The sequence below is a fragment of the Chenopodium quinoa genome, unplaced genomic scaffold, assembly GCF_001683475.1.
Source record: "Chenopodium quinoa cultivar QQ74 unplaced genomic scaffold, ASM168347v1, whole genome shotgun sequence".
In the NCBI taxonomy this organism is placed as follows: domain Eukaryota; kingdom Viridiplantae; phylum Streptophyta; class Magnoliopsida; order Caryophyllales; family Amaranthaceae; genus Chenopodium; species Chenopodium quinoa.
The window spans coordinates 525,408-549,933 of NW_018745323.1; the positions used below are offsets into that span (position 1 = coordinate 525,408).

General features: G+C 34.6%; 2 protein-coding genes across 2 annotated transcripts; one reads left to right on the forward strand and one right to left on the reverse strand.

Annotated features, from left to right (window-relative positions):
* Nucleotides 1-178: 178 nt before the first annotated feature.
* LOC110712429 (nuclear pore complex protein NUP54-like) lies at nt 179-7,758 on the forward strand. Its single transcript, XM_021890892.1, has 9 exons — nt 179-801; nt 942-995; nt 1,473-1,532; nt 1,664-1,774; nt 3,728-3,793; nt 3,893-3,979; nt 4,271-4,372; nt 4,463-4,612; nt 7,425-7,758. Exons 1-9 carry the CDS (start codon nt 193-195, stop codon nt 7,539-7,541), a joined length of 1,356 nt encoding a protein of 451 aa, XP_021746584.1. The 5' UTR covers nt 179-192; the 3' UTR covers nt 7,542-7,758.
* Nucleotides 7,727-24,407, reverse strand: LOC110712428 (mannosyl-oligosaccharide glucosidase GCS1-like). Its single transcript, XM_021890891.1, has 22 exons — nt 24,117-24,407; nt 23,830-23,903; nt 22,916-23,167; nt 22,025-22,199; nt 21,588-21,674; nt 21,085-21,153; nt 20,852-20,948; nt 19,697-19,779; nt 18,218-18,325; nt 15,616-15,734; nt 15,392-15,499; nt 15,240-15,313; nt 13,712-13,837; nt 11,429-11,496; nt 9,782-9,931; nt 9,653-9,703; nt 9,409-9,465; nt 9,185-9,331; nt 8,757-8,848; nt 8,486-8,595; nt 8,316-8,379; nt 7,727-8,222 (listed from the first exon to the last, which is right to left on the reverse strand). The coding sequence occupies exons 1-22, from the start codon at nt 24,405-24,407 to the stop codon at nt 8,060-8,062; spliced, it is 2,565 nt and encodes an 854-aa protein (XP_021746583.1). The 3' UTR covers nt 7,727-8,059.
* Between the last annotated feature and the right edge of the window lie 119 nt (nt 24,408-24,526).

Here is a 24,526-nt window from a genome sequence, read left to right on the forward strand (position 1 = left end):
TCATTTTCAATAAATTCATCCACTACTCACTAAAGACTGAGCTGTATATATTTTTATGGAGCTGAACTGAACTGCATATATTTTTATAATAGAAGGAAATTAAAAATTAAATTGAACTGAACTTATTAGAGTTGAACTAAACTGAATTAAATTAAATTGAATTGAACTGAATTGAATTGAATTTAACATACTATGACATTCACAAAGTTTATAATCAAAACTCAAAAAAACCCTCCAAAATCCAAAACCAAAGGAAACAAAAGAAAAACCCTTTTCCCTCAAAAACCTCAATCAATTTACATTTTTTACACTCTCTCTCTCTCTCTTTCTCTCTCCTCCGCAAAAATGTTCGGAGCAACTTCCTCCGCCTTCGGCACACCATCGTCAACTCCGGCATTCGGCACGCCGTCGTCAACACCGGCCTTCGGAACGCCGTCATCAACGCCGGCCTTCGGAACTCCATCATCGTCTCCAGCTTTCGGAACTCCGTCGACGCCAGCATTCGGTGCGACTCCTTCGACGCCGGGTTTCGGAACTCCGTCTTCGCCTTTTCTCGGATCTTCTCTCTTCAATACTCCCTCTCCTTTCGGTCAGAATACTCAACAGCAGCAACAAACGACGCCGTTTTCGCAGCAGAATACCGGATTCGGGTTCAGTTCGACGCCATTTCAGACTCCTCAACAACAACAACAACAACCGCAGCAAACGACGCCGTTTGCTCTTTCTGGTGCTCAGCAGCTCACCACTCAAATGGCTCCTGTTGCTCCTTTACCTTTCTCCCTCGCCGAGCGCGACATTCAGGTTCGAATTACTTTGTAGGAATTTGCCGCATTTTGTTTTGAAACCCTAATTTGTCGATTATCTTTAATTCGCTTACATTTTGATTTTGTGTTTGATTGACTATTTGTGTGTTTAATTCTCGATTGTTTTTGATGATTTAGACTATTGTCGATGCATACAAGGATGAGCCTGGAAATTCTAAATACGCGTTTAAGGTTTGTTTCCCGCCAAAAATCACTCTTAAAATTAGCGTTATGGAATTCTTCAATTTTGATTCATAGAATTGTCCTTCAAGTTTGTGATTCCTTTATTATAACCTAGAAACGAAATATTGTCATATTTTTAGGCATCAGACTGATGTTTTGTAAACTACCAGTGTGAGCTTAAGTTGTCTGAAAATTGAATTAGTCATATGTATATACATGTACAACTTATTGGTGTTTATGTTCCGACGAAGATCTTTTCGGTTGTATTGATGGATGTCCGGAATAGATGCGAGAAATCTGTGCGTGTGAAGGTGGAACTATGTATATATAAAAAAAATTATACAGTAACTCTGTTACTGATATACTTATAAATTAATCTATTGTTTAGTGTCCTGCTTAGTCTCCTTATAGAGAAAAAATGCATTTATTTTATAAATTAATCTATTGGTTTTGACGTAGCAATAAATGTTTTTGTTGATGTTTCAGCATTTGTTATTCAGTGTGACGGATCCACAATTCAGAGTTAAGCCATCTGGTGTATCAGATGTAAGTTTTTTTTAATATGCTATGTGGTATATTATGATGAGCTATATATTTTTTCTTTCGGTGTATGTTTTCTATTGAAGCACAAAATGTAGCTGCAAGTTTGTAAAATTGTATTGATTTGGTTGTGGCAGATAATGTGGGCTGAGGCTATGGGGAAACTTGAGGGCATGGATAGTACGAATCGGGAGCGCTTATGGCCTCAGCTTGTAAAAGGCTTCAAAGATCTATCAAATCGTTTGAAGGTAGTCATTCTATGTGTTTTTTATTTTTTATTTTATTTTTTTATACTTCAAGAAGATCAGTCTTGTCTTGTCGATTATAAATACATTCTTGCGTAAAATCCGTTGGTTAGATTGTTTGATAATGAATTTATGTGTAATTTATCAAGCAAAGTTCCATGGGTGATACAACTCCATCCTTAGTTTTCGAAGGCGTGAAATGCAAGGCCAAAGCATGCGCCTTTCACAGTGCACTTAAAGTGCCAAAAAACCTCCAAAATCAATTCTGGATATATATTGTATTCAAAACAACATAACTCTTATACTCCCTCTAGTTTGTAATATAATGTCGATTTCATTTTTCACCGTCTTCATCTTAACAATTTATATCTCTAATTATTTATTAGAAAAATAATAGAAACATTGTCATTTTTAAACTACATTATAAGACAAATCTAACAATATGCCATGGCTGTTTTTTTTGTAGAGAATTTTTGGTGAAATCTTAAAAATATCTAACAATGTCTCGTGAAGTGCAAGGCCAAGGCATTTGCATCTCCTATGAGCACCTTATTTAGTTATATATACGCTTTAATCGGAAAGAAATGGAAAAGTGAGTGTTAGGCATGTGGCCCTGACTAGGCTAATATTTGATCAGGTGGTGTTAGTAACTTCTACATGTGGTCATTTTGTTATGTTCAGTTGATTTTAAGAAACTGTTCTTAAATAGGCATCTGTTGTTTATCTGAACATTTCATTCCAAAATTCACAAATTATTGCTGAATGCCTTGGACTATGAGATCTTGAAAAACTGGAATTTTATCAAGGTATAAACTCCTTCCCCCCCCCCCCCCCCACCCCCCTCTCATGATTAGTTCATCTTGATTAGTTGATAACAATTTCATACTGTATCTTGGCTATGGCAGGTCCTTAGCTTTCTGTTTATTGAGTTGAATTTGCGTACCTTAAAATGTTATCTAGAGTTTTTTTTCTGCTGTGGACCTGCATTTGTACTCTTCTTATTTGACTCATAAAAATAATCCTCAGAAGTCTCTAATGGTGTGTTTGGATAGAAGGAAATGGAAGGAAAAGAAGGGGAGGTAAATGGAGAGATGTGATATTTTTGATTTGGATAACAAATGATGAAGTGAGGGAATTGGAGGGGACAGAAATGAAGAGATTAAATTATAGGAAAATGATCCCTCCAACAATGGAGAGATTTGGAAGGAAAACTCACCATTCTTCTCTCCCCTCCCTTTCCCTCCCCTCCTCTTCTCCTCCCTCCCCTTCTTTTCCTTCCTCTAATGTTATCCAAACACACTGTAAATATGTATGACTTTCTTGAAATGAAAAAGGGAGTGAAAAAGGACTTGCATTCGTTAGTCAACATAGATTGTCCAAATCTAGCTGTTCCTGATTGATTGTGCTCTTGCACTATTTTGATTTACTCATGAGTAGAATCCATTTTTACTCAACTAATTTGCATCCCACCACTTTGGCTGTAGCTATGTTTGCCTGTAAGATTTCTTAGAAAGGAGACTAAATACAGACATTTTGCTTAGGTGGTTTGGGAAGGGAAAAGAACATGTGAAGCATCTATTTACGTGTTGTGGAAGTTTGGACTTCCACTCATTTGAGGTTATAATGTAAATTGTGTTAAACGTTTACAAAAATCAGTGAAATTGGATGCATTTGCAGTGTTGCAAATATTTGTTGTTCTATGAGTGTTCTGCCTATCCTGCAATCTTGATGCCTTTTTGGCTAGAGCATGGTGATGGATGTGGGTTTGATGTTGGTATGTTATCATTAGCTGTCATTGGATATACAAGTATGACCTTTGTTTTTGCACGTCAAGGGGGATATCCATGCCTCCTATATGTTTCAAAGGAGGTTTAGGAACTATGATCCGCCCCATGCTGCAATCGGATATTTTATTAAGACATCTTCAATTGATTGTTCTGGTCCATATTGCTGCAGCTTCAAGATGAAGTTATTGTTGCAGATGCAGAGAGATTGCGGATGACTCAAGGCAATGTGAAGACGGTACTGTTTATCTGTTAGCTTGTGTTCATTTTTGTATGATCATTAGTTGTAAAATAGTTGACATTTTTTTTTTTGGTAATGTCATTCTACATTATGCAGCTTCAAAGGCATTTCCAAGCTGACACTCTACCACGTATTGAGAGATTGAAGCAGAAAGAGCAAGGTCTTCAAAGACGTTTATTAAGGGTGGGACTTATGATTTTTATTGGTTATTTTGGGAGATGGTGGGGAGAATGAGGCTTCTGCTGCCATGTATGCTTATAGCTCAGAAAAGTTTCTGATTAATTTGGTTTATTTTTATAGTCTATTCTTTTTGGCTAAATAAGATGTTATGTACAATTCAGTCAAAGAAACTTATGTCCAGGCTCCACTTATCTGCCACTTTTGTTTGCTCATATGCAATATTAACCAGCAACCATCTGTAAAATGCAATAATCCTAAATGCTGATACTGTTGTTTGCTCATATGCTTTATTAGGTAATGAGAATTGTGGAGGCTCTTGAGGGAAAAGGTTGTCGTATGCCCCTATTGAAAGGGGAAGTTGAATTGGCTGAGAAGTTGGCTGCTATAGTTAGACAGGTATGTGGGCTTACTCCCCTCTCATCCCCCACATCCCTGAAGATTATTAAAGTTTTGAGGTGGCTTTTTCCTGATAACTTTCAACTGCAGCTCAAAGGATCTGGGGCAGAACTTTCAAGGCGAGTACAAAACCTGCTTACAGTATCTCGTGTTCAGGTGAATTCCAATGGTGGTAGTATCTCTGTATACCTTCCAGGTTCAACTAAAATTCACGAGCAAAGTCTCACCGACATGCAGGAGGTTAGCATTAAAGGATCTCTTATTTTTCTGGAGTTTATGTTATGCATGAGTGGTTTGAATATTTGATCTATGGAACAATTGCTCCTTATAGGATGACCTATTTCTGAATACTATATCAAATATACACACAAGAGCAAAGTGACTGCTGTGTGATTTTGTTATGAACTGGCTTGACTTGACAGTTTTAGTTATGTTGATTTAATGTGAAATGATGGTGATTATGATTGATAAACTGGTAATGTCAACAAGTGACTGATACACACAAGCATTCGAGAGGCTTGCACTCTCCCAAAATACAAACGAAAATTCAAAGAGAACTCTCATCCACATTCATCTGAATGACCTATATCTAATTTTCTGCTGTAGCTAGTCGTAACAACTTATTATGCACTACCTATAATGCCCCCCTTAGGTCGGTTCATTACATTACTGGCTGCCCAAACTTCCACCTTGTCTTCAAGGTGGATGCTAATTAGATGCATTTGCTTGATGTTGGCACTGGAGATCACCAACTCACCACTCTAATCGGCCAAAATAAAAGCCACACTTCAGATTGTGTTGTAGCTCTTCTTTGTTGAGTGTTATAGGCTGTCCTGGGGAAGTAGAAGATTTTGGATGGTCTGGGAGAATAAATTGTGAGGTATTTTGGTCTTAAGTTTTATTTTCAGCTGGAGATCCTTAGAATGCTCTAAGGCTTTCGCGTTGTTGGTGATTGTTTTTTTTTCCTGATAAGTTTAGGGGTTATTGGCAAGCAATGACAAGATTATATGCCACAAAAGAGAGCTTTTGGTTGATCTAAGATCTTCAATCTGAAGGCTTACCCCTACTTAAGTGTTTGATTACAAGAATTTCTTGAATGTTCTATTATGGAATATATTTAATATGAGTTTGGTGGGTTTACATTTGAAATTCAAGGATACCAAATAGGTCTATTAAGGCAAGTTGAAGTTTGGAAATTTGGTTCTCAGGAACTTCATGCTTTTAGATATTTTTTAAGATGGTCAAGGGAATGTCAAAAGCAAATATCTCTATGGTGTAACTGGGTTTTAGATGGTGACATCTTGGATGAAAGAGGTGAAGTTTTTGGTTTTCGTTGATGATAATGGGATTAGAATTTTTATCTTCTAACCAAAGGCTACACCTCAAAGCAAATGCAGAGGGTTTAGATATCACAAACCAAAGGTTATGAAGGTGGTTTGGGAGAATGTTATATGGATAAAGATGCTTTGTGGGGGTTATATGGTTTGAGGTATCTCGCCTTAAAGGTGAAGGCTGGAAAGGTGCTTGTAGGCCATTATTGGTAAGAGGTGCTTGTTTGGTAAAGGTTGGTTGGTTGTCATATCCGAAAATACATTTTATGGTAATTACGAATGATTGGGAGGCTAGGTAAATAACTTCCCATGTTATGCGGGAATTCCACATTCCCAAGGAATTTGCAATTTCTCCATTTTGGAAATTTTATGTCAACCAAACTAGGTCTTTGGTGCTACTTTATAGATATTTTTTGCATGATTTCAATTGTTGTTGTTAAGTGTGTTAGCCACATTTTTTTGGCTATCAATTAATGTAGTGACTATTCTAATTTGCTTTTATTTTATTCCCTCAATAATTTTCGTATCAGTAAATGAAATAATCGTGACTGTTAGTACTAAATACCAAGAGATTAATCTTAAGAGGTGATCTAGGAGGATACAAAAATCTGATGATACAGATTTTCTGAAACCCGAAAGAGAGCTTTGGGGCCTTGGGAAAACTCTGGTGCTATTTTGAAGCATAAACTTTTGAGCCTTTAAAACCTCTGGTCCTTGACCTATAGCTACGGAAAGAGTTTATTAATCACCTCTCTGTATCTTCTTTTGTTTCTCTGTGGTACTTATTCTTAAGCTTTGTTGGAGATCTACTTCGTTAAACATTGTAAGGGAAAATATGTTCCTGTGGAAGGGAAATAAAGGGTGAATTTTTTATTGTTGTTGCATGGAGGATGAATTTATTACTTGGAAAGAAATTAGCTTGTGTTGCTTTAATGGTTGAAATTTGTTGAGTCTTAAGAATCCTGAGGGTTTTTTAAGAGAGCTTATTTGCTTCAAAGATTCAAATTTGATGTCTAACATAGGGTTTACTAGTGTTAAGAAAAGCATGCCTTTAGTGCTGTGGTATTGTATTTTGATTAATAAGAAAAGTACACCAAAAGTTAGAATAGTCTTCTAGAAAAATAGAAAAAGAAGTTAGAGTAGTCTTTTCTCAAGACTAGAACCTATCTTTTATGAAAAGAAAATACTACCTCCATTACATATTATGTGTAACTTTTGGGTATTATTTGTGATAAATAACAGCAACAAATAGAAAAAGAAGTTAAGAGTAGTCTTTTCTCAAGAGCAACAAATAACAGCAGCTTCATTAGGTTCTGTATGATATTATTACAAGACTCCACTTCCGCAAAGTGTGTGCAACTTCTGGTTATTGTCCATAAGTAACTCGATTTTCTGGGGGGCATTGTGCTTGGTGGTATTGTCTTGTGGCTCACTGCTTTTAAGTCTTAAGATCTGTCATAGGCTCACCGGATGCACTAATTTTCAGTTTTGTGAACTTAGTACGATTATATGTTTTTGGATAATTTAGAACTTAATTTTATGCGCTAGTAAATTAAGAGATTCTCCATATTAATTGCCTACTTTTTAATTTTAATTTTTTATATAAGTTATCACAAGTTTCATATCATTGTCGTCTCACGCAGTCTTCATTGCAGTTTAGCTTCTAAACCATATGCACCAGCTTCTTTCTTTTTTCTTCATTGGTACTATTGATTTGGCAGGTTTTACAGCAGCAAACTGATGCCATAGCAAGACTTGGTAATGTATTGAAGCGAGACATTCGGGATATGGAAATTATTATGTCTGAAGATACTGAAATGATTGAAGATGGTAGTTGATTAAGAGCCTTCTTGAGATGGACGGCTTTGCTTGCACCATTTTTTTTTACTGCAGATATTGTAACATGTACGGAGTAGTTTTTATTATTGTAACTTTATATCAATATTACAATGGGTTATAATCGTAGTAGTGAGTAAAATGTGATTATAGTACATACTAGAGAGCTATTTTCTCTATACATGTATGATCAATCCAGAAGAATCCAGCTTGCTTTGAATCTCGAAAGTGCAATAACATCACACTGATCAATCCTGAAGAATCCAGCTAAAGTAATAGTAAAACCAGAACCAGATTCTGTGCTTCATAAGTCTTACTATAGCAAATTGATATGCGCAATTGTCCAGTTAGCACAATGCCTGTTTCCAAATCTAAAAAGTTTACACTACAGTTTTGAATTTCACAATGACACAATAATACTAGCAGCGAAATATTATCAGTAAACATAAATGAAGCACGGTGTAAACTGCTGCAAAATTTTTGTAGTTGATTATATTTCCTCTTCAGAATCTCTGGCTGATCATGAGTTTGACATTCCCCAACTACTGCTGTAACTTTCTGACATTATTAGCACCACAAGTGATGACCAACCTGTAAATTGCCGGACACCTTTACCCTTTCCTGTCTTCTGATCATACTGCTCCCATATATAGCCAGTCTTGTAATAGTTTTGAATGATATTTCTGCCACGTTGAATACAAATTATTACGATTACATACTACTTCAGATGTAGCAAGTGAGCATATTGGCATTACATGGGTAAACATTACTAGTACCTTAGAAGATTGCTTCTTAAGTCAGAATAAATGGTTTTAGCTCTCAATTTATAGGGCCCATCAGCTGTGAATCGATACAGCCATAAAATACAATTGTCACACCCAAAAACTAAACTTCATGTAAGCATATAGATATTCAAAATTTAAATTTCTGTATCTTAATCAAGTACCTTCAGAGTAGTGGTGGAGAGAAGAGAGAATCATGTAATTCATGTTTATCCAAATTGTCCCTCTCCAGTACGGTGGGTCATGCTCTGTATTATATTTCATGTATATGGAGCTGGACCAAATCAAATAAGTTGCTTAGTCAGAATTTTTGTTGTTTCAAAAAAAAAAAAAATAATAAAAAAAAAAAAATCTAAAAGTATCAGAGTGAGAAGTGCATGAATTTGACAGCAAAAGATCAAGAAAACCGGTCAACATATGTGAAAGGATTACCACCTTGATTTGGAAAGGGAGCGAATCCCATAATTGGTCCATAATAAGCTTCTATTTGAAATAAGATCGAGCTGTTTCCCTAAAATCCACGACTCCTGTAACATAATTGTTACTCTTATCAGTAGGGGAAAAAACTACTTCAGAGAAATGCATTTATGAAGTAAATTATGAGAATAACTGTGAGCATCTTAAACCATCCAATTTGGAGGTAATTAAGTGAGGTAATCCTATCTAAAATCTTCTTCCTTGGAGTACATGTGTCAGGTACCTGATAGTTGACAACTTGACGGATGGGTAAGAAACTCTCATTCAACCAAAATTTTCATTTTAAACATGGTCAGATGTTAATACATGTAACATGTACACTTTTCTCATAACTGATAAACACCTCAAACCATCAAAATGATATATCAAGATAACCTGCAACTTACAGGAGGTATAAGTTTTCCCATTAGCGGAAAAAGGCTGACATAGCCAAGGTGAGGTACAAATTGAAGTTTTGGTTCCTCAAGGACTTCTCGGACCATCTCTTGTCTGGCATGATTTCCATTCATCTTCAATTGCGAACGTAATCGAACCTACAAAAGAAAATATACCACAGTTACAAGCTATCAACAAACAAGTAGCTGAAAAAACATTTAAAATAGAAGCATACCTTTTCAGTGTGGTTGCCAAAATCAAAATATGCTCCAAAAGCCTCATCAAGATGCATCTGTATAGAACATGTCTAGAAACTTCACAAAGTATATACAGAATAACAAAATTCTCCAAAAGCAAGCTGAAGCAAAAAAATGTAATGCTAAATACTCATGGCCCTTACACGAGAAATAAGAAAGGATGACAATCACGACATGCTACACTAAAATAGAGAATTTCAGAATGTATTAGAATTTACAGACCTTGTTGAGAATTTCAAAATTTGACAGCTGATTGACAGTGAAGCCATACTCCTGCAGTGATCCATTCATGAGGTTTTACTAATCTAACAGACAAATTCCAAAGCCTGAAAATATTTCACACCGTTGTACCTTCCCCGATTCATTTGACATTTCAGTAACTTTGACAATGGTCTGTAAGCAATCTGCTGCAAGAAGCATCCAGCATCTGAGATCCAAGTGGCGTTCATCTTCGTTGGGATGAGAAGCACGTGGATAATCATCCAACCCGGATGACAATGTCTGAAAATTCCACAAAGTAATAATATTACAACATGAAATATACAGCAAAAAAGCTTGGAAGCAGGTTTTTCATCCTAACCTGCATTTGTGTAAGAAGGTTTAAAAAATAAAAACAATATACAACAACAACAAAGCCTTAGTTCCAAACTGATTTGAGGTCAACTAACATAAAAAAAATAAATAATAAAAAAAAAACCATATGCATGAGCAAAAAAAAAAGCAGCATGTCCCTACAATCGAAAACATAATACAATCTTGGCTGACCGCAAAAAAATAAAAATAAAGGAAAATGCTATACAAAGCCCTTAGGGCTACATATAAGCATTAAATACACTCTAGAAAATTGTTTAAATTTAGAAAATCATGACAACACACTAATTACACTGATTTACGCGTGTTTTTGTCATGAATTCCTAATTTTATATAATTTTTAAGAGTATTTAATGCTTATATGCAGCCCTAAGAGCTATGTATAGCATTACCCAAAAATAAAAATAAAAACCTTTAAAAATTCAACCTATTTTCAATATTACTCATGCAAGTATAAGAGTTTTTCAAAGAGGAAGGTATTAGGTATACCATAAATTCATAGAAGTCACACGCACGCACCGCACACACACACATTGTCATGCCTAAGACAGGTTGAGGATAACCATGTGCATAGGAAAGCCATTAGAAACACTTGTTATGCTCCATGCAAACGACAAATAGGAAACAAAGGAAGAATTCACACGTAGAAATGGCAGTCACAAGTTAAGCTAAAATTAATAAAGTCCTATTAGAAACTCAGTAAAACAGGCCCGTCAGAAGGTCTGGTTAGCTAGGAACTACATATACTTGCGAAGCTCATGCAATAACAAGAATCTGATACTAATCCAAGATATCTTTAGGGAAAATCCAAACATCACTTTTTCTATTATTTTTCAATCGCAATGTTTTCACACTATTCAAAAACACTCCTTTGACCGTCTTATGTGATTTATACATAAGGAAAAATATAATAAAGTAGGATTTTATTAGATTTATCTAGATATATACTTCCTCCGGTTTTCAATACTTACTATACTTCCCTAAAATGGAAAGTGTCACAGCACTTGCAACATATTACAATTGGAAGGTTTTTTTGGGTGAGAGTTGTACTATTACTCTTAATTAAAGCTCATGGCCCACTTAATTATAATCCTTAACAATCTATCAGCCTCATTTTAAGTGTGGTAAATCATGTGGTGACCCACTTTTTCTCAAGTACTGTAAAAACCAAAAAATGTGTGTGTTGTGCAAGTAATAAAAAACTGAGTAAGTACATTTTAAAAGTATTTAACTTTTAAAACTTTCCCTACAATACAATTAAAGATACTAAAGGTATAAAATACACATTGGTTGATTGGCCCCAATGAGACTCCCAGCGTTGCAATTTAAAAAGAACGGAGGAAATATAACTTTGAATAAAAGAGAGGCGGATTTAGTAAAAGTGTAAACAGTGACTACATGTCATACTTTTGGATTCAATTCACGATCAGTAATATTGTCTCTACCATGCCAAAAGTAGCTATTTGGGTCTTTTCCTGCAAATGAAGACAGCAATAGTGAGCAAATATATTACAACATGCAGAACTGTAGAAATGCTTAAGTTAGATTGGATGAGAAATTGAGAATGTTTATAAAAGACATAATACGTACTACACAATAAACAAAGAGCATCCACAAGAAGGAAAAAAGAGAGAGAAAAAGAATATATTACCTCCGTTAACAGTTATTTGCAACAAAGGGGGGTAGCACGGACTCCTAGGCAAAACTTTTAATGGATGATAATTAAAAACTAAGGGCACTTGATTAACTATTAATCCTACCTACAAAAAAAATAAACAAAAACCCATAATAACCACATAAACCCAGAACCATCACCGACAACCACCAGATCACCACCGACAACCACCAGAACCGCTGACACTCAGAACCCAAACCGCCGAAACTCAACCACGAACCAGCCAGAAACACCAAAACCCAATCACGAACCCAACAAACCACCCACAAACCCAGCAAACCACCACGAACACATAAAAACCCAGAAAACCTCCACGAACACACCCATAACCACCACGACCCAAGAAACCACCACGAAATTCAATTAATTCGAAACCATCACGAATTGAATTTACTCCCAATTGAGCCACCAACATGAAACCAGATCTAAAACCACCCCCACGAAACTCACGCCACCCCTACAAACCAGATCTGAAACCCATCCCCACGAAACTCAAGCCACCCCCACGAATTAGAACTGAAACCCCTAAAAACCACCCCCACGAACTCAGACCCGCGAACTAGGCGAACGCAATTCCACGAATTTGAACCAACGACCACACGAACCCAAATTGCAAGAGAAGATGGGTGATTTTGATGAAGTTGAATGATGAGGGAGATGAATGATTCTGATGAAGATAAAGAAGGGTGAGGGAGATGAATGATTCTGATGAAATTGAAGAAGGGTGAGGGAGATGAATTTATTTTGATGGAGATGAATGGTGAGGCAGATGAATGATTTTGATGAAAATGATTTTTGGTGAAAATGATTACAATAATCAGATTCATTAGGTAAAGAGTTAAATCAAGTTAGTGATTTAATTAGACGTCTAAGTTGTTTAAGTAAGGGTAATATGGTCATTTAATTGGCAAAAAGTTACTAAAAGTGGAAAGAAAAAAAATGTTGCACATAATAGATAGCAACCGAAAATGGCAAATGTTGCAAATAACTGATTTTTTTATACTCCAAATAGTTTATGAGACTGAGCAATGCCCCAAATTATCTCAGTGATGCCATGATTCAAATCCTTATTTATATATAATTTTGAAAAGAAAACATGTAATACGGGAATAGCTTAGTGGTTAACATTTTAGTTTTTCACTTCAGGCAACTCTTGTACAATAGTACCACATGGCATGTAAGCTTGATTAGGAACACATTATTAAATAGTAAACTTTGGAAAATTCTTGAGTCATTTTCTATGGGGAGTCATTTTCAAATGTTCCTTCCTTACACTAGCTTTAATGATAAACATGTTCGGATGTTCCTAATTTCAACATATGATCAAGGCATATGTAAACACATTTTCCTCTATAATATCATTCTTCAGCCCCCAAGATCAACACTATTGAGACCCAATACTCACATAAAGGATGGAGTACATCCACACACACACACACACACACACTAAAAAAAAAAAAAAACAGAAAACATACAAGCATCAAGTAAACGAGTTGAAGAATATGACAGATAACATACAAGCATCAAATAAATTCAGTTGAATTTCTCCATGATACAAGAAGAAAAATATCTTCAATTGCTCCTAAACTCCTAAGACAGTGAAATGCAAACCAATCAATAACGTTTTGTTAATTGGAATGGCAACATTTAGCAAATTTCAGTAAAGATTACCGGCAAGAACAATTTGATCATTGACATTCCAATCCCTATTAACTTTGACTTTCAGTAAAAATCGGTAACTTCAAAGAAGGATTATTCCAGACAATCAGTAAAAATAATACAAGTTCAGCAAAAATAATTTAAGTTCTGCAAAATAAGGTAAAGTAAATAGGGCCTATATGTCAAACACAACATACATATGACACATATATGACCTATCTACACAAAGAAATGCAACAAATCACATAGTCACATGAATAAGCATAGACATCCAGTTTTCTTTTTAAATGCCAGCAAGTTCCCCTCCTTGGAGTTTTTTTTTTTTTTTTTGGGGGGGGGGGGTGGAGTAAGCGTACCTGATTGTGATGCATTGAACCACTTAAACCATGCATCAAGACGAATATATGCATGCTCTAAAAAGGAAGAGATCTCACTGCTTTCAGCTGCACTGAATTTACCCATCTTGATGCCAAAAACCAGATCTGATAGAAGCGTCATATAGATTCAGAAAGTGGGAGGCATGAATAGGAAACTTAAGTCAGATACTTTGATTAACTACCACAAGTGCAGCTTAACAGCATCCTTTATTGTTTCTTACAAAACCATGGCTGCAATCCATGACATATTTTTAAAGTTTTTTGAGCATTTGAATATTATATACTTCCTCTGTTCTTTTGTTCTTTTTTACTTGACCTGTTTCTTTTATCACGCTTGCCAATGTAAAATTTTAACGATCAATAACTTAAATTCTCCATAAGTAAAAATTATAAAAGTTATATATTATGATAGTACTTATTGCGACGAATCCAAAAAGATCATACATGAATATATTTTTCCTTACATATTATTCACAAAAGACGGTCAAAGGAGGGGTGGTGAATAGTGTAAAAGTCAAAGCGGGTCAAGTAATAAAAAACGGAGGAAAGTATAGTCTTTCATAGAATTTCAAAAATAATTGAAAGTTCAAAAACAATTATTCATCAGCAAATGATTACCACATGAAAAATCCCCAGTCAACTCTAGCAAAACACAGTTAGAGAACTCCAAAAACTTACTGTGTATGTCCTGATTCATCCTATTCATCTTAAACTTAGATGTCTACAGAATAAATATTGTGCATATGAAAAGAGCACACAAGCAAGAGGAAAACTTTGGCAGACTGTGATGGATCAGGCCACCCATTCCAAGCCTCATATTCAAATATCCAACAGAATAAGCCAGAAGAAAGGCAAGATGGAAAGTAAACTTCATTTTACTTGAGATTCTGTTATGCATTGCACTGGGCAACAAGAAGAGGGAGCCAAAGAATCTAGATTTTAGGAAGCTAGTTACATGCAAATAAAAAAAACCTCTTTGTTCTTTTATTCTATTACTCAAGCTGGAAGAAAGTTAGGTAATGGAGCGTTAGCCAACGAGATTTAAGGATCACATGAAATCCCAAGATCTACTAGATTTATTGATGTCAATGTTATAAGCCTCATAACAAACTCAAGCATTATGCTTGCCAAGATTCATCCATGATTACATTTGTACAAACTTATACCAAAGTTTTTTTAGTGATGTACTTGTGAATTGTGGAGTTAGACTATTATACTCTATAAAATCTGTAGCCTAAAATTTAGCTTTATTAATCTTATTGTCACAACAGCATAACATCTTCATAGCGCAAAACACCTTACAATATTCATAGGCACCATAATAGCAGTAACATCTAACAGCTTAGAAATCAACAAAAATGTCAAACCCTCAATATCAATAGGATAGGGTCAGCTACATGACCAATCATTTCAACTCAGCAAACAAAGTTGTGAAATTAACTGGCCACGACAAGCAAAAACCATTTAAGTAGTTAAAAATATAAGCTGATTCAACAGAGAAAAGTACCATGTAAAGCCAGAAATAATGTAGGGGGATTGCCATTTGTTGGGTGCTGGAGAACAAATTCTTCAGGTACTTTGCTGCAGAAAAAGGCCAAGTTGAATAACAAATTTCATGAAAGCGATAAAGACAGTAGCTAAACAAAATGTTTCAGTCACCTTAAAGCTTCAGCGCCCAAAATCATTTCACGAGGAATCCAACCATCAATATTCAATAGATCTAACCAGTGGCCAATGACATCCAAGCAAATGCGGACATCCCAACGCCTATTATAATACACAGATCAATCAACAAATACAGTAGCACTGTCACATAATTCACAGCGACAATCGGATAAAACTTTGAATTCGTAGAGACCCAAAAGGCAGAGCATGTATCTTACCAAATCAGTAACTGATGAAAACCTTCATCCCACAAGAATCCCCGTGGGAAGACACCACGACTAGGAACAGCTGTGTAGAGCTCTGCTGGCCAGTACAACAAATAACCATCACCCTTTATCTGCAAGAACAAAGATGGTATGCATGACTACATTGGAAAAAATTGGCATGACCCAAGAAAAGATGACTTACACTGATAGCATTTTTGCCTGTAAGCACTGTATGTAAGCATTCAGAAACCACATAATCGGGACAGAGGAGAATGGCTATAATGATAAGCACATTCAATGATAAACAATACACAAAGTTTTAAGGAACTAGCCAAGCCATATTGAGAACCAAGAAAAGTCATGTAATGAACTTTAATCAAATTACTCCCTTTGTCCCAAAATATCAATCAACTTTGCACACATGCCAATGCACTAATTTGACTTTGCTTTAAATAATTAAATATTAATGAAAACTATTTTTAAAATGGGTAATGCTATATGCAGCCCATAAGCATTTAATATACTTCTTTTTTTAGTATTAAGTTGGGAATTTATTGTCAATTCTTTCCAATTTTAGCTTCTTATATGCAGCCCTTAAGGCTGCATATATTTCTTTCCTTTAAAAATTATATTATGAAAATTTATATTAATACATATCTAACAACATATAAAACATGTTTTTATCATGTTAGTAAAAATTATAATCAAGCTAATACATGAATAACGAAACCGACTATAAGACATTAACAACCATTATTGACTACTAAAGGCGAAAGTGGTGAATCATTAACAAGCTTAAGATTCAAGCTTATTAAAAAATTTAGCAACTATAAGACAGTTAAATTTGTGGGTATGGAGTACGTTATTGAGGTGGAATCTTATATATATCCTTGTGAAATAGATATGTGATGTTTGTTTAAAGATGAAGGCCTTTAATTGGTTCTCTTTTGACTTATCTGGAGACTCATGGTTTCGACATAATCTTTAATGTTAGGGATAAATTGACGAGGAGATCCCCCCTCCACGTCTTTCGGAAACAATCTTTTCAATAGACTTTAACTGGTAAAGAAAAAGGTTATTTGCATTCAAATCTCCCCAACCTCACAAGGATTCATGTATAAATTCACAAAGAAATACATGAAAAATTGTTTGCTTGTTGCAACTAGTCTTTTAGTAAAGTAAATTTTGCCAACAACTACCCTTTAAATGACCACTTTTGAGAACAACTACCATTTAAATAATTTTTTTTTGAAAAAACTACTACAAAGTCACAAAAACTTTTAGTAGCACTATCTTTCGACAAAAATCTCCGGTTAAGGGAGCCTATTATATGAAATTTCATTCAACTGTGGTAGATTAAACAAGGGATTTCGATAAACGAACACAATTATAGGTAAACCGTCTTTAATTTCGTATTTTAGTTGATTTGATTTCTCAATTGAATCTTAAAATTAAGCCGTGTTCATGGTCAAAATATTGATTGTGGCGCAACAAAAGTGATATTACCTAACTTAGGGTTAATCTAAAGCAATGTTGTCATTTAATTTGGGTTTTTTGGAGGGGAACTTGATAAAATAGGCCCCCAAAACAGAGATTTTTACTTGAAAATCTAAATGTAATAGTGTTACTCAAATTTTTTGTGTTTTTGTAATAGTTTTTTCAAAAATAAAATTTAAATAGTAGTTGTTTTCAAAAGTGATCATTTAAATGACAGTTGTTGACAAAATTTCTTTTACTAAACCTGATCTCTATGATGGTAATATATGTCGTCTTTTTCACCTATCACCGACATCATGAGCTTGCTCATAGCCAATATACAGGTTCTGGTTATTTCACACACACAGAATCATACTCCCAATATCAAAGTGAATACTGCTCCGAGTTGTCAATTTGTGTAGTTAGTGGTCATTTAATAATTAATCTGATATACTGCATGCCTCAGTTTCACATTGTACGAGATCTACCTCTTTCATCTGTCAAGAGGAAATAGGATTTAGAGAGCTGACAATTTATGTATTGTGTCTTTATAGTGCATATAACCAAGAACTGAACACCCATTTATCTCATTAATATTGTCCACCTCATCTACTGTGACTCCCAAGTCCCAACACTGTTGAGTATGTAAATTTCAGTTAAACATTTCTGGCAGGAAAACGGAAACAGTTTACTTTAATCCTATTTTACTCAAATAAATGAAATGGTAAATATAAGCAATATGCACAGCAATACAAAATTAAACCACAAAAACACTTTCTCTACACACACGTGTTCTTTGTTCTCACTAAGAACATGGAATGAACATGGAAACTTCAAAATATCCAAAGCATAACAGCAATAGTAAAGTACATGATGACATGATCCAAGGTATTCCAACAAGCATTAAAGACTTAAAGCACATCCTTAGATGCATATATTCCTTATCTCTAACAAATTGAATATGAATGGAATTGTAACATGATCATTGTCCCCAGTAGTGACACATGTAGAATTCAACTGCCTCTTAATAGCATGATCTCTAAACCAAGACATTCAGAACTAGAATTTTTGCCTAATCCTTAACATTTAAAGAACAAACGTATCATAAGCAAAGGTACAGTGTTGACAGCTAACTTACATCAGTATTCTTAGGCACAGAAATTTTTGATTGCCCGTAAAAGTAACCAATCCCACCGATCAAATTTGCAATTGTGGCTTTACCAACAACAATAGCTTCTGAATCAACCTGGACAAACGGAAACAGACTTTAGAAATTTTTTATGTTATTAATTGAGAGCAAAACATGGATTCAACCTGCCATTGCATATCACCACTTTTGGAGTTCTTCCTAGTATATTTACATTACTTCAAAAATTAGCATTTGAAATCATAGAGATTTGGAGATGTAATCCCTGAGTTTATCGTTCACCTTTCACACTTCCGATTCAGATTTTTTGTTTTACTTGCATTTCAGATCAGACATTTGAAAAAGATATTAGCCTAAAAGTGGCTAGACTTCAAGTTTCAGTTTGTATAACATTAGATTTGAATTCAAGAATATCATAGTTTTAACCAATGTTCTTAATACATATTAAGGTATGAGAATCCTAAGTAGCTATCTTATAACATACATAAAATGTGTTTTCCAAATAGCCAACTCTATTTTAACCCTGATGACTGTGCTTGGTATTTCTATTAATCCCTTCATTTCTTTTCTTTTTTTTTTTTTTTTTTTTGTGACATACTACTTCACGCAGATTTTAAGAAGTATATTGGGGGGGGGGGGAGGCGCTAAAATATCATAGTAGTGAGGTTTGTGGGAAAATTTAACTAGTGAGGAATGTAAGATTGGAGATCACGAGGGAAGAGAAATAATTTAAATTGTTGTAGTATGGGACCAAAGGGGGAGAGAGATATATTTAAAATGTCAGAAAGTTTTCAAATTAGGGAAGTGCTTTCATTTATGCATCCCTAATTCTGTCATCACTTGAAAAACCAATATGTTATTTTTTTACCCCTAATTCTGTCATCTCTTGTAGAACCAATATGTTATTTTTTTACCCCTAATTCTGTCATCTCATGTAAAACCAATATGTTATTTTTTACTGATATTGTATCTAGAATTCTGTATCAGATCTGAACAAACTCTGAGTGATAATCCTCCTCAATTTCATGAACAAGGATCAACATTAGATTGATCATCATCTGTCCAAAAGTATACAAGGCTCAATCAAGATCAAAGCTCAGTATTCAGGTCTATATTTCTAGAGAGAAGTATGTATCTCTTATGAAACTACTCCCTCGTTGTTAAATACTTGCTCCACTTCCAATTTTCAGCCGTTTTTAAATACTTGTTCCATTTCCTTATTTGGAAAGCTTTTACAATACATAATTCATTTCTCTCAACAGTGGACCCAACATAAATCATATTTTATTAATTCCATGGAGAAATGGAGCAAATATTTAGAAACTGAGGGAGTATAAGCATAGCTGTATCAAGCTAGAGGAGATGTAATGCAAAGCTCAAGCAATATTGCAGACAAGTATAATAGGATACATTGAAAAAACTCAACTTCAAAATAGTGAATAAGAGGAGAAGAAATTACTGTGACGATACCTTCTCAGTCAAATCGAAGCATCTTTGAAATTTATCGTCATATTCATTCTTCTTTTTCACTAGTTGTTTGGTCAAGTTTTCTCCTGAAAATTCATATCTTTTATGCTCAGTACTTGCCCAGATTATATAAGCAACTTTGTAAGAATAATATCATAAGTAGAATACACATCTCTCATAGCAGTCAATCCAACACTCGTCCAATTTTTATAAACCTCAAACATTTAACCAACACATATTAATTGGAACTTTTGAAGTCATGAAAAAAAATGAAGTGATTTTTATTTATATTTGTTAATTTGACACCACATTCTGCAAAAAAAAAAAAAAAAAAAAAGAAAAGAAAAAAAAAAGAAAGAAAGAAAGAAAGAAAGGGGCCCTAGATACCATTTTAATTTCATTTCTTTTGCAAATCTTATGGAAAGTATTGTTTAAAGAAAAAATAAATCTCAACAAGATTCTTTAATTTCAAAAGTAGTGTTGAATAAGCCTTCAGTATCAAAAGTAGATATTGGTTAGAATTCTTAGGAATTATATTTCAACAACATTACTGTCATTCTACAATTTCAATAAAATGTCATTAAAAAAGACTGAATTCAAACCTTTAGCCACTTTTCTCTATAATCCTTGTCATCAATAAATGAATTAATTGTGTTCTTCGCACAACATTTTTCAAACACAGTGAAATTTATCTTTCCAATATTTATCATATAAGAATGGCTTTAGCCATTATACTGTTCCTCCTTAGCTCAAAACTCAAAAACAATACAACACTTATTTGAGGAAGGATTATAACAAATAAGTGGCAAAGTTAGACAAAAGTTATATATCAAACCTATAGGTAATATGGAGTGATCATGCTACCAGATAGAACCTTCCTTTTGATATAGTAAAATAAGAATCCAACATGCATAATTTCTTCTATGATACTAAATACAGATACCAAAACTCACAAATTCACATTTCACAATATACTTCGAAGGAAAATGGTGTGACCAGTAGGTGGTAGCATTCAATAGTTGGCATAAAATGGAAGCAATAAAAATATACTACCCCCGTTACATATTATTTGCAACGATTAGACATTTTTCCTCTCTACTTTATGTCAAATCGTTGCAAATAATAAGTAACGGAGGTAGTATATTATAAAGAAAATACCTGTAAGGCTACTAATGCGTTCATCTATCCGTGAATTTTTCATGTCAGTTCCTGACACAAAAGCAAAGTCTGCTTTGAAAGGAACCATTGCAGAAATCTGCAAAAATAAAATAAATTAAAGTAAATAAAAACCAGGCAATTTTTTCTGACAGAACAATCTATATCACAGCACAGTAAATAATCGACATATTCCTTCCCAGAAAATATTACATAAACACAATCCATAAAATCACCTGAAACACGAGAATATTAGGAGATTGACCGGGATTGTCGGGAAGCTGCATATAGCCAAAGCTTCTGATCTACAAGATAAAGGAAAAAGCAACAGTCATCTTTTCTTCGGATAAGAGCAAGTGAGAAACAATGTTAGATCTTTGACTCTTCATGAAATAATTGTTTCCTTGTCATCTGAGGGAAGAAATGAGGATGCTAAAGCAGTACCATCAAAGGCCCAAGCAAAGTGATATTCTCAGTGTTTCAGTGGGTGCTTAAGGTTCGCAATGTGCTAAAATAGAGTTCTTAGACCTACATGCTACAAATCTGAAGGATACCATCCCTTGACCACAGAAGCAGCAAACTAAGTTCTATACAAAGTAGCTTATAGCTAAAGGCAGCATCTAACTAAACACAAACCATGTACAGTACTTATTTCATACCTTAACATTCACTCTACCACTGTGATTAAGTAAATTTCACCACATTCATAATTTGGAGCAATGAAAAGCCTATTACATACCTGATGTGCCAGAGTTACTAGGACAAGATCAGACAGGTTGTGTATGTGTGGTGTCTTGAAACCAGAATAATGAATTTCCGGATTGTCCTGACATAAGGACAAAAGATGAGCACTACTTCAGAAACAAATTTTTGTAGAGAGAGAAAACATCATTTAGAAAGCAACACATGAAGGATGAAAATATTTAAATGGCTAAGTAACCAAATAGTTTTCAAAAGCATCAAACCAATGCATAAAGAAGATTGAAAAAGGTCCATATCCTGCTTTTCTTAGCAAAACAGTATCAGAAGACCAGTCATGTGAAGCACGGAATAGTTATAGCAATACAGAATTGAAACTATCATGCATGCATAAAATAAAGTCACAACAGGCTAAACCAAAAAGGAAATAAAAAAATTAGCATATCCAAACATAGTCTAAACCATATGATAACATACAGCTGATTCTAGATGCAACTGCCAGCCTCCAACATCACTTCGTGATCCTGATGCCAGTAATGAGCTTTCATGAACGTCCAAAACATCTCTACTCATGCTGATGGCATGTCCACCTTCATCAGCCATATAGAAGAAAAAATGACCAGTTCCCCAACTGTCCTCATCTGAGCCTGACCTGTGTCCCAAATATGAATGTGAATAATACAAGTCATGGATTAGATGCAAAGAAATTAAATTCTTTACAGTAGGCAACCCATGTTATAAAGTCATTTACAGAACATACTTACAAAAGGAACTGGCAAAGAATTAAATGATTCACAAACTACACTTGCAAATAAAGTAAATACTGAAACTGTAAAGACTAAAAAGACGTAAAAAGTATAAAAATAAGTTTGTCAAGTATCAAAGGATTCAATCAATAACTACAGGACAAGAACTCGGGAAGGCGTAGACAGGGGATTATTCCCTATCCGTGTTAGGATGAAAGAAATCAGTATCTTTCTGAATTTCCCAGACATTTCCTCAACTCAAATGAAACATTGTGCTATATCAATATTTTTTCTCACCTCTCAAACAATACATATGCTACCAAAAAACCATAAGATTAAGATCTGCAGAGAAACACATTTGCCGAATTTTCTAGTCTAGATTTTTTATTTTTTTTTTACATCAACTACACATTGGATCAGGTCTTTAAAGTTTAAACCTAAATAATTGGTTGCCAGCTTACCATCAATAGATTCATACAAATTGAGTAGATAAAAATTTATCTGGGTCAGATCATTTAGCTATTTCAACTCAATTTTGCAAACCAATCCAACATAATTTAATAGCAAAGCTAAATTAGCATACTTCTTAAGCAAGCAGCCATAACCAGATGAGAACATTTACTTCTTGCTCTGCAAATCAATTCGAACAGCCCAATCCCCTCCATAACCACTGCCTTTTTCTCTCAATTTTAAGAAACTGGTCTCCAAGGTCAGCCCCTGATCAACTATCAGCTGCCTTCCATAATCTCGCCCATTGTGATGAGTCCAACCATAAGTGTTAAGGTTATCGGAATCTTGGCAGACATGCCGCATGACATACTGTCCATCCTTGACACCAATCCACATTAATCCCGCAATCAGTGACTGCGGAGTCCTGCCATTTACAACCAGTTATTATCACTCACATTTTCACATGCAAAATCAAAACTTAACATTCAAGTAAAATTTCAATAATACGTCAAATGACCAATCCAACAGAAAGGAAAAGCAGTCCTAGCTGAAACACATACCAAAAAAAAAAAACAAAAATAAGCATAAAACAGGGAATGAGCCATTTGAACTAGTATCTAATAAACCAAAGTTTTTCCTAGCTAGTAACTACTAAGCCAAGAATCACGAGATTTCATTGATAAGTTGATGAAAACTTCTTCAACGTTCAACCTAACAATATAGTCCTTTGAAACCTAATCAATTTATCCATCTCAAGTATGACTATTGATAATCATATGAACAATAATCCATCATCTAAATAAATACTACTCGTATAGTTATAATTCGCAAGTATTCATTGCATTTCAAAATATAAGGCATATCTACAAATTCAAATGTTCGACAAAACTAAACTAAAATTGCGTTGAGAATGTAAATCCACATACTATTCCATTAACATGAAGTATACACTACTCCGTACAAGCTATTGAGTATTGACACACTTTTGTTCGTATAATATAATACATTGGTTCTGTTAGGCAATTAGCAGATAGTCGATAGTATTGGCGGATTACTAAACAAAGAGTACAAATCATACTAACTTACCTTGCTCGAATGCCAAGATAAACATGAGGCCGATAAGTTCCCCAATACAAACTTTCCTTGTGTTCGCCTTGAAACTACAATCAACAAAACAAATTCATATCCTCAAATTGCAATTGATAATAAACATAAACTTAGAAAAATTAAACGCATAATTGCATCCAAGCATACGATACATTACGCATTAATGTATGAATGCACGACAAAATCACAAGTCGAATGGAGTAATTAATGTATAATTTAACTAACATTTTCCATTGAATATCATCTTCCATTTGAATGAAACTAACCTGAGGAAGATCCATGAGTTTAGGAGCAGGAAATGGAGTGATAACCCTAGGTTTCCGACTTCCATAATCAGTAGAATTCACGACAAAAGAGTAAATAAAATACGTCGAAAATGCGAAGACGAAAACTGCGAAGAATCCGAGCAATAATTGGAATTTGGAAAAGCTGCGAGGCTTGATTTTCTCTCTCCTAAGCTTTGATTTCTTATCGGTGTTGATCGGATGATGATCTTCATCAACATTGATGGAAGATTTAGGTCGATTTCGAGCATTTTTTCTACTATTTCCTGTCATTTTACGCCCTAAAGATTTTTGGTGGATTAATCTGAAATTCTGAGAATTAGGAGATACGTTATCTGGAGATGATGGACTCCATTAATGGAGGATGAAGGTCGAAGGTGAGAGAGAATAGA

Coding starts and splice junctions, on each gene's coding strand:
- LOC110712429 (XM_021890892.1), top strand. CDS start 193: ATGACATTCACAAAGTTTATAATCAAAACTCAAAAAAACCCTCCAAAA. Junction 802..941: donor TCGCCGAGCGCGACATTCAG/GTTCGAATTACT, acceptor TTGATGATTTAG/ACTATTGTCGATGCATACAA. Junction 1,533..1,663: donor AGCCATCTGGTGTATCAGAT/GTAAGTTTTTTT, acceptor TGGTTGTGGCAG/ATAATGTGGGCTGAGGCTAT.
- LOC110712428 (XM_021890891.1), bottom strand. CDS start 24,407: ATGACAGGAAATAGTAGAAAAAATGCTCGAAATCGACCTAAATCTTCC. Junction 23,168..23,829: donor TATCTTGGCATTCGAGCAAG/GTAAGTTAGTAT, acceptor TGTAAATGGCAG/GACTCCGCAGTCACTGATTG. Junction 15,500..15,615: donor TTTCATCAGTTACTGATTTG/GTAAGATACATG, acceptor GTATTATAATAG/GCGTTGGGATGTCCGCATTT.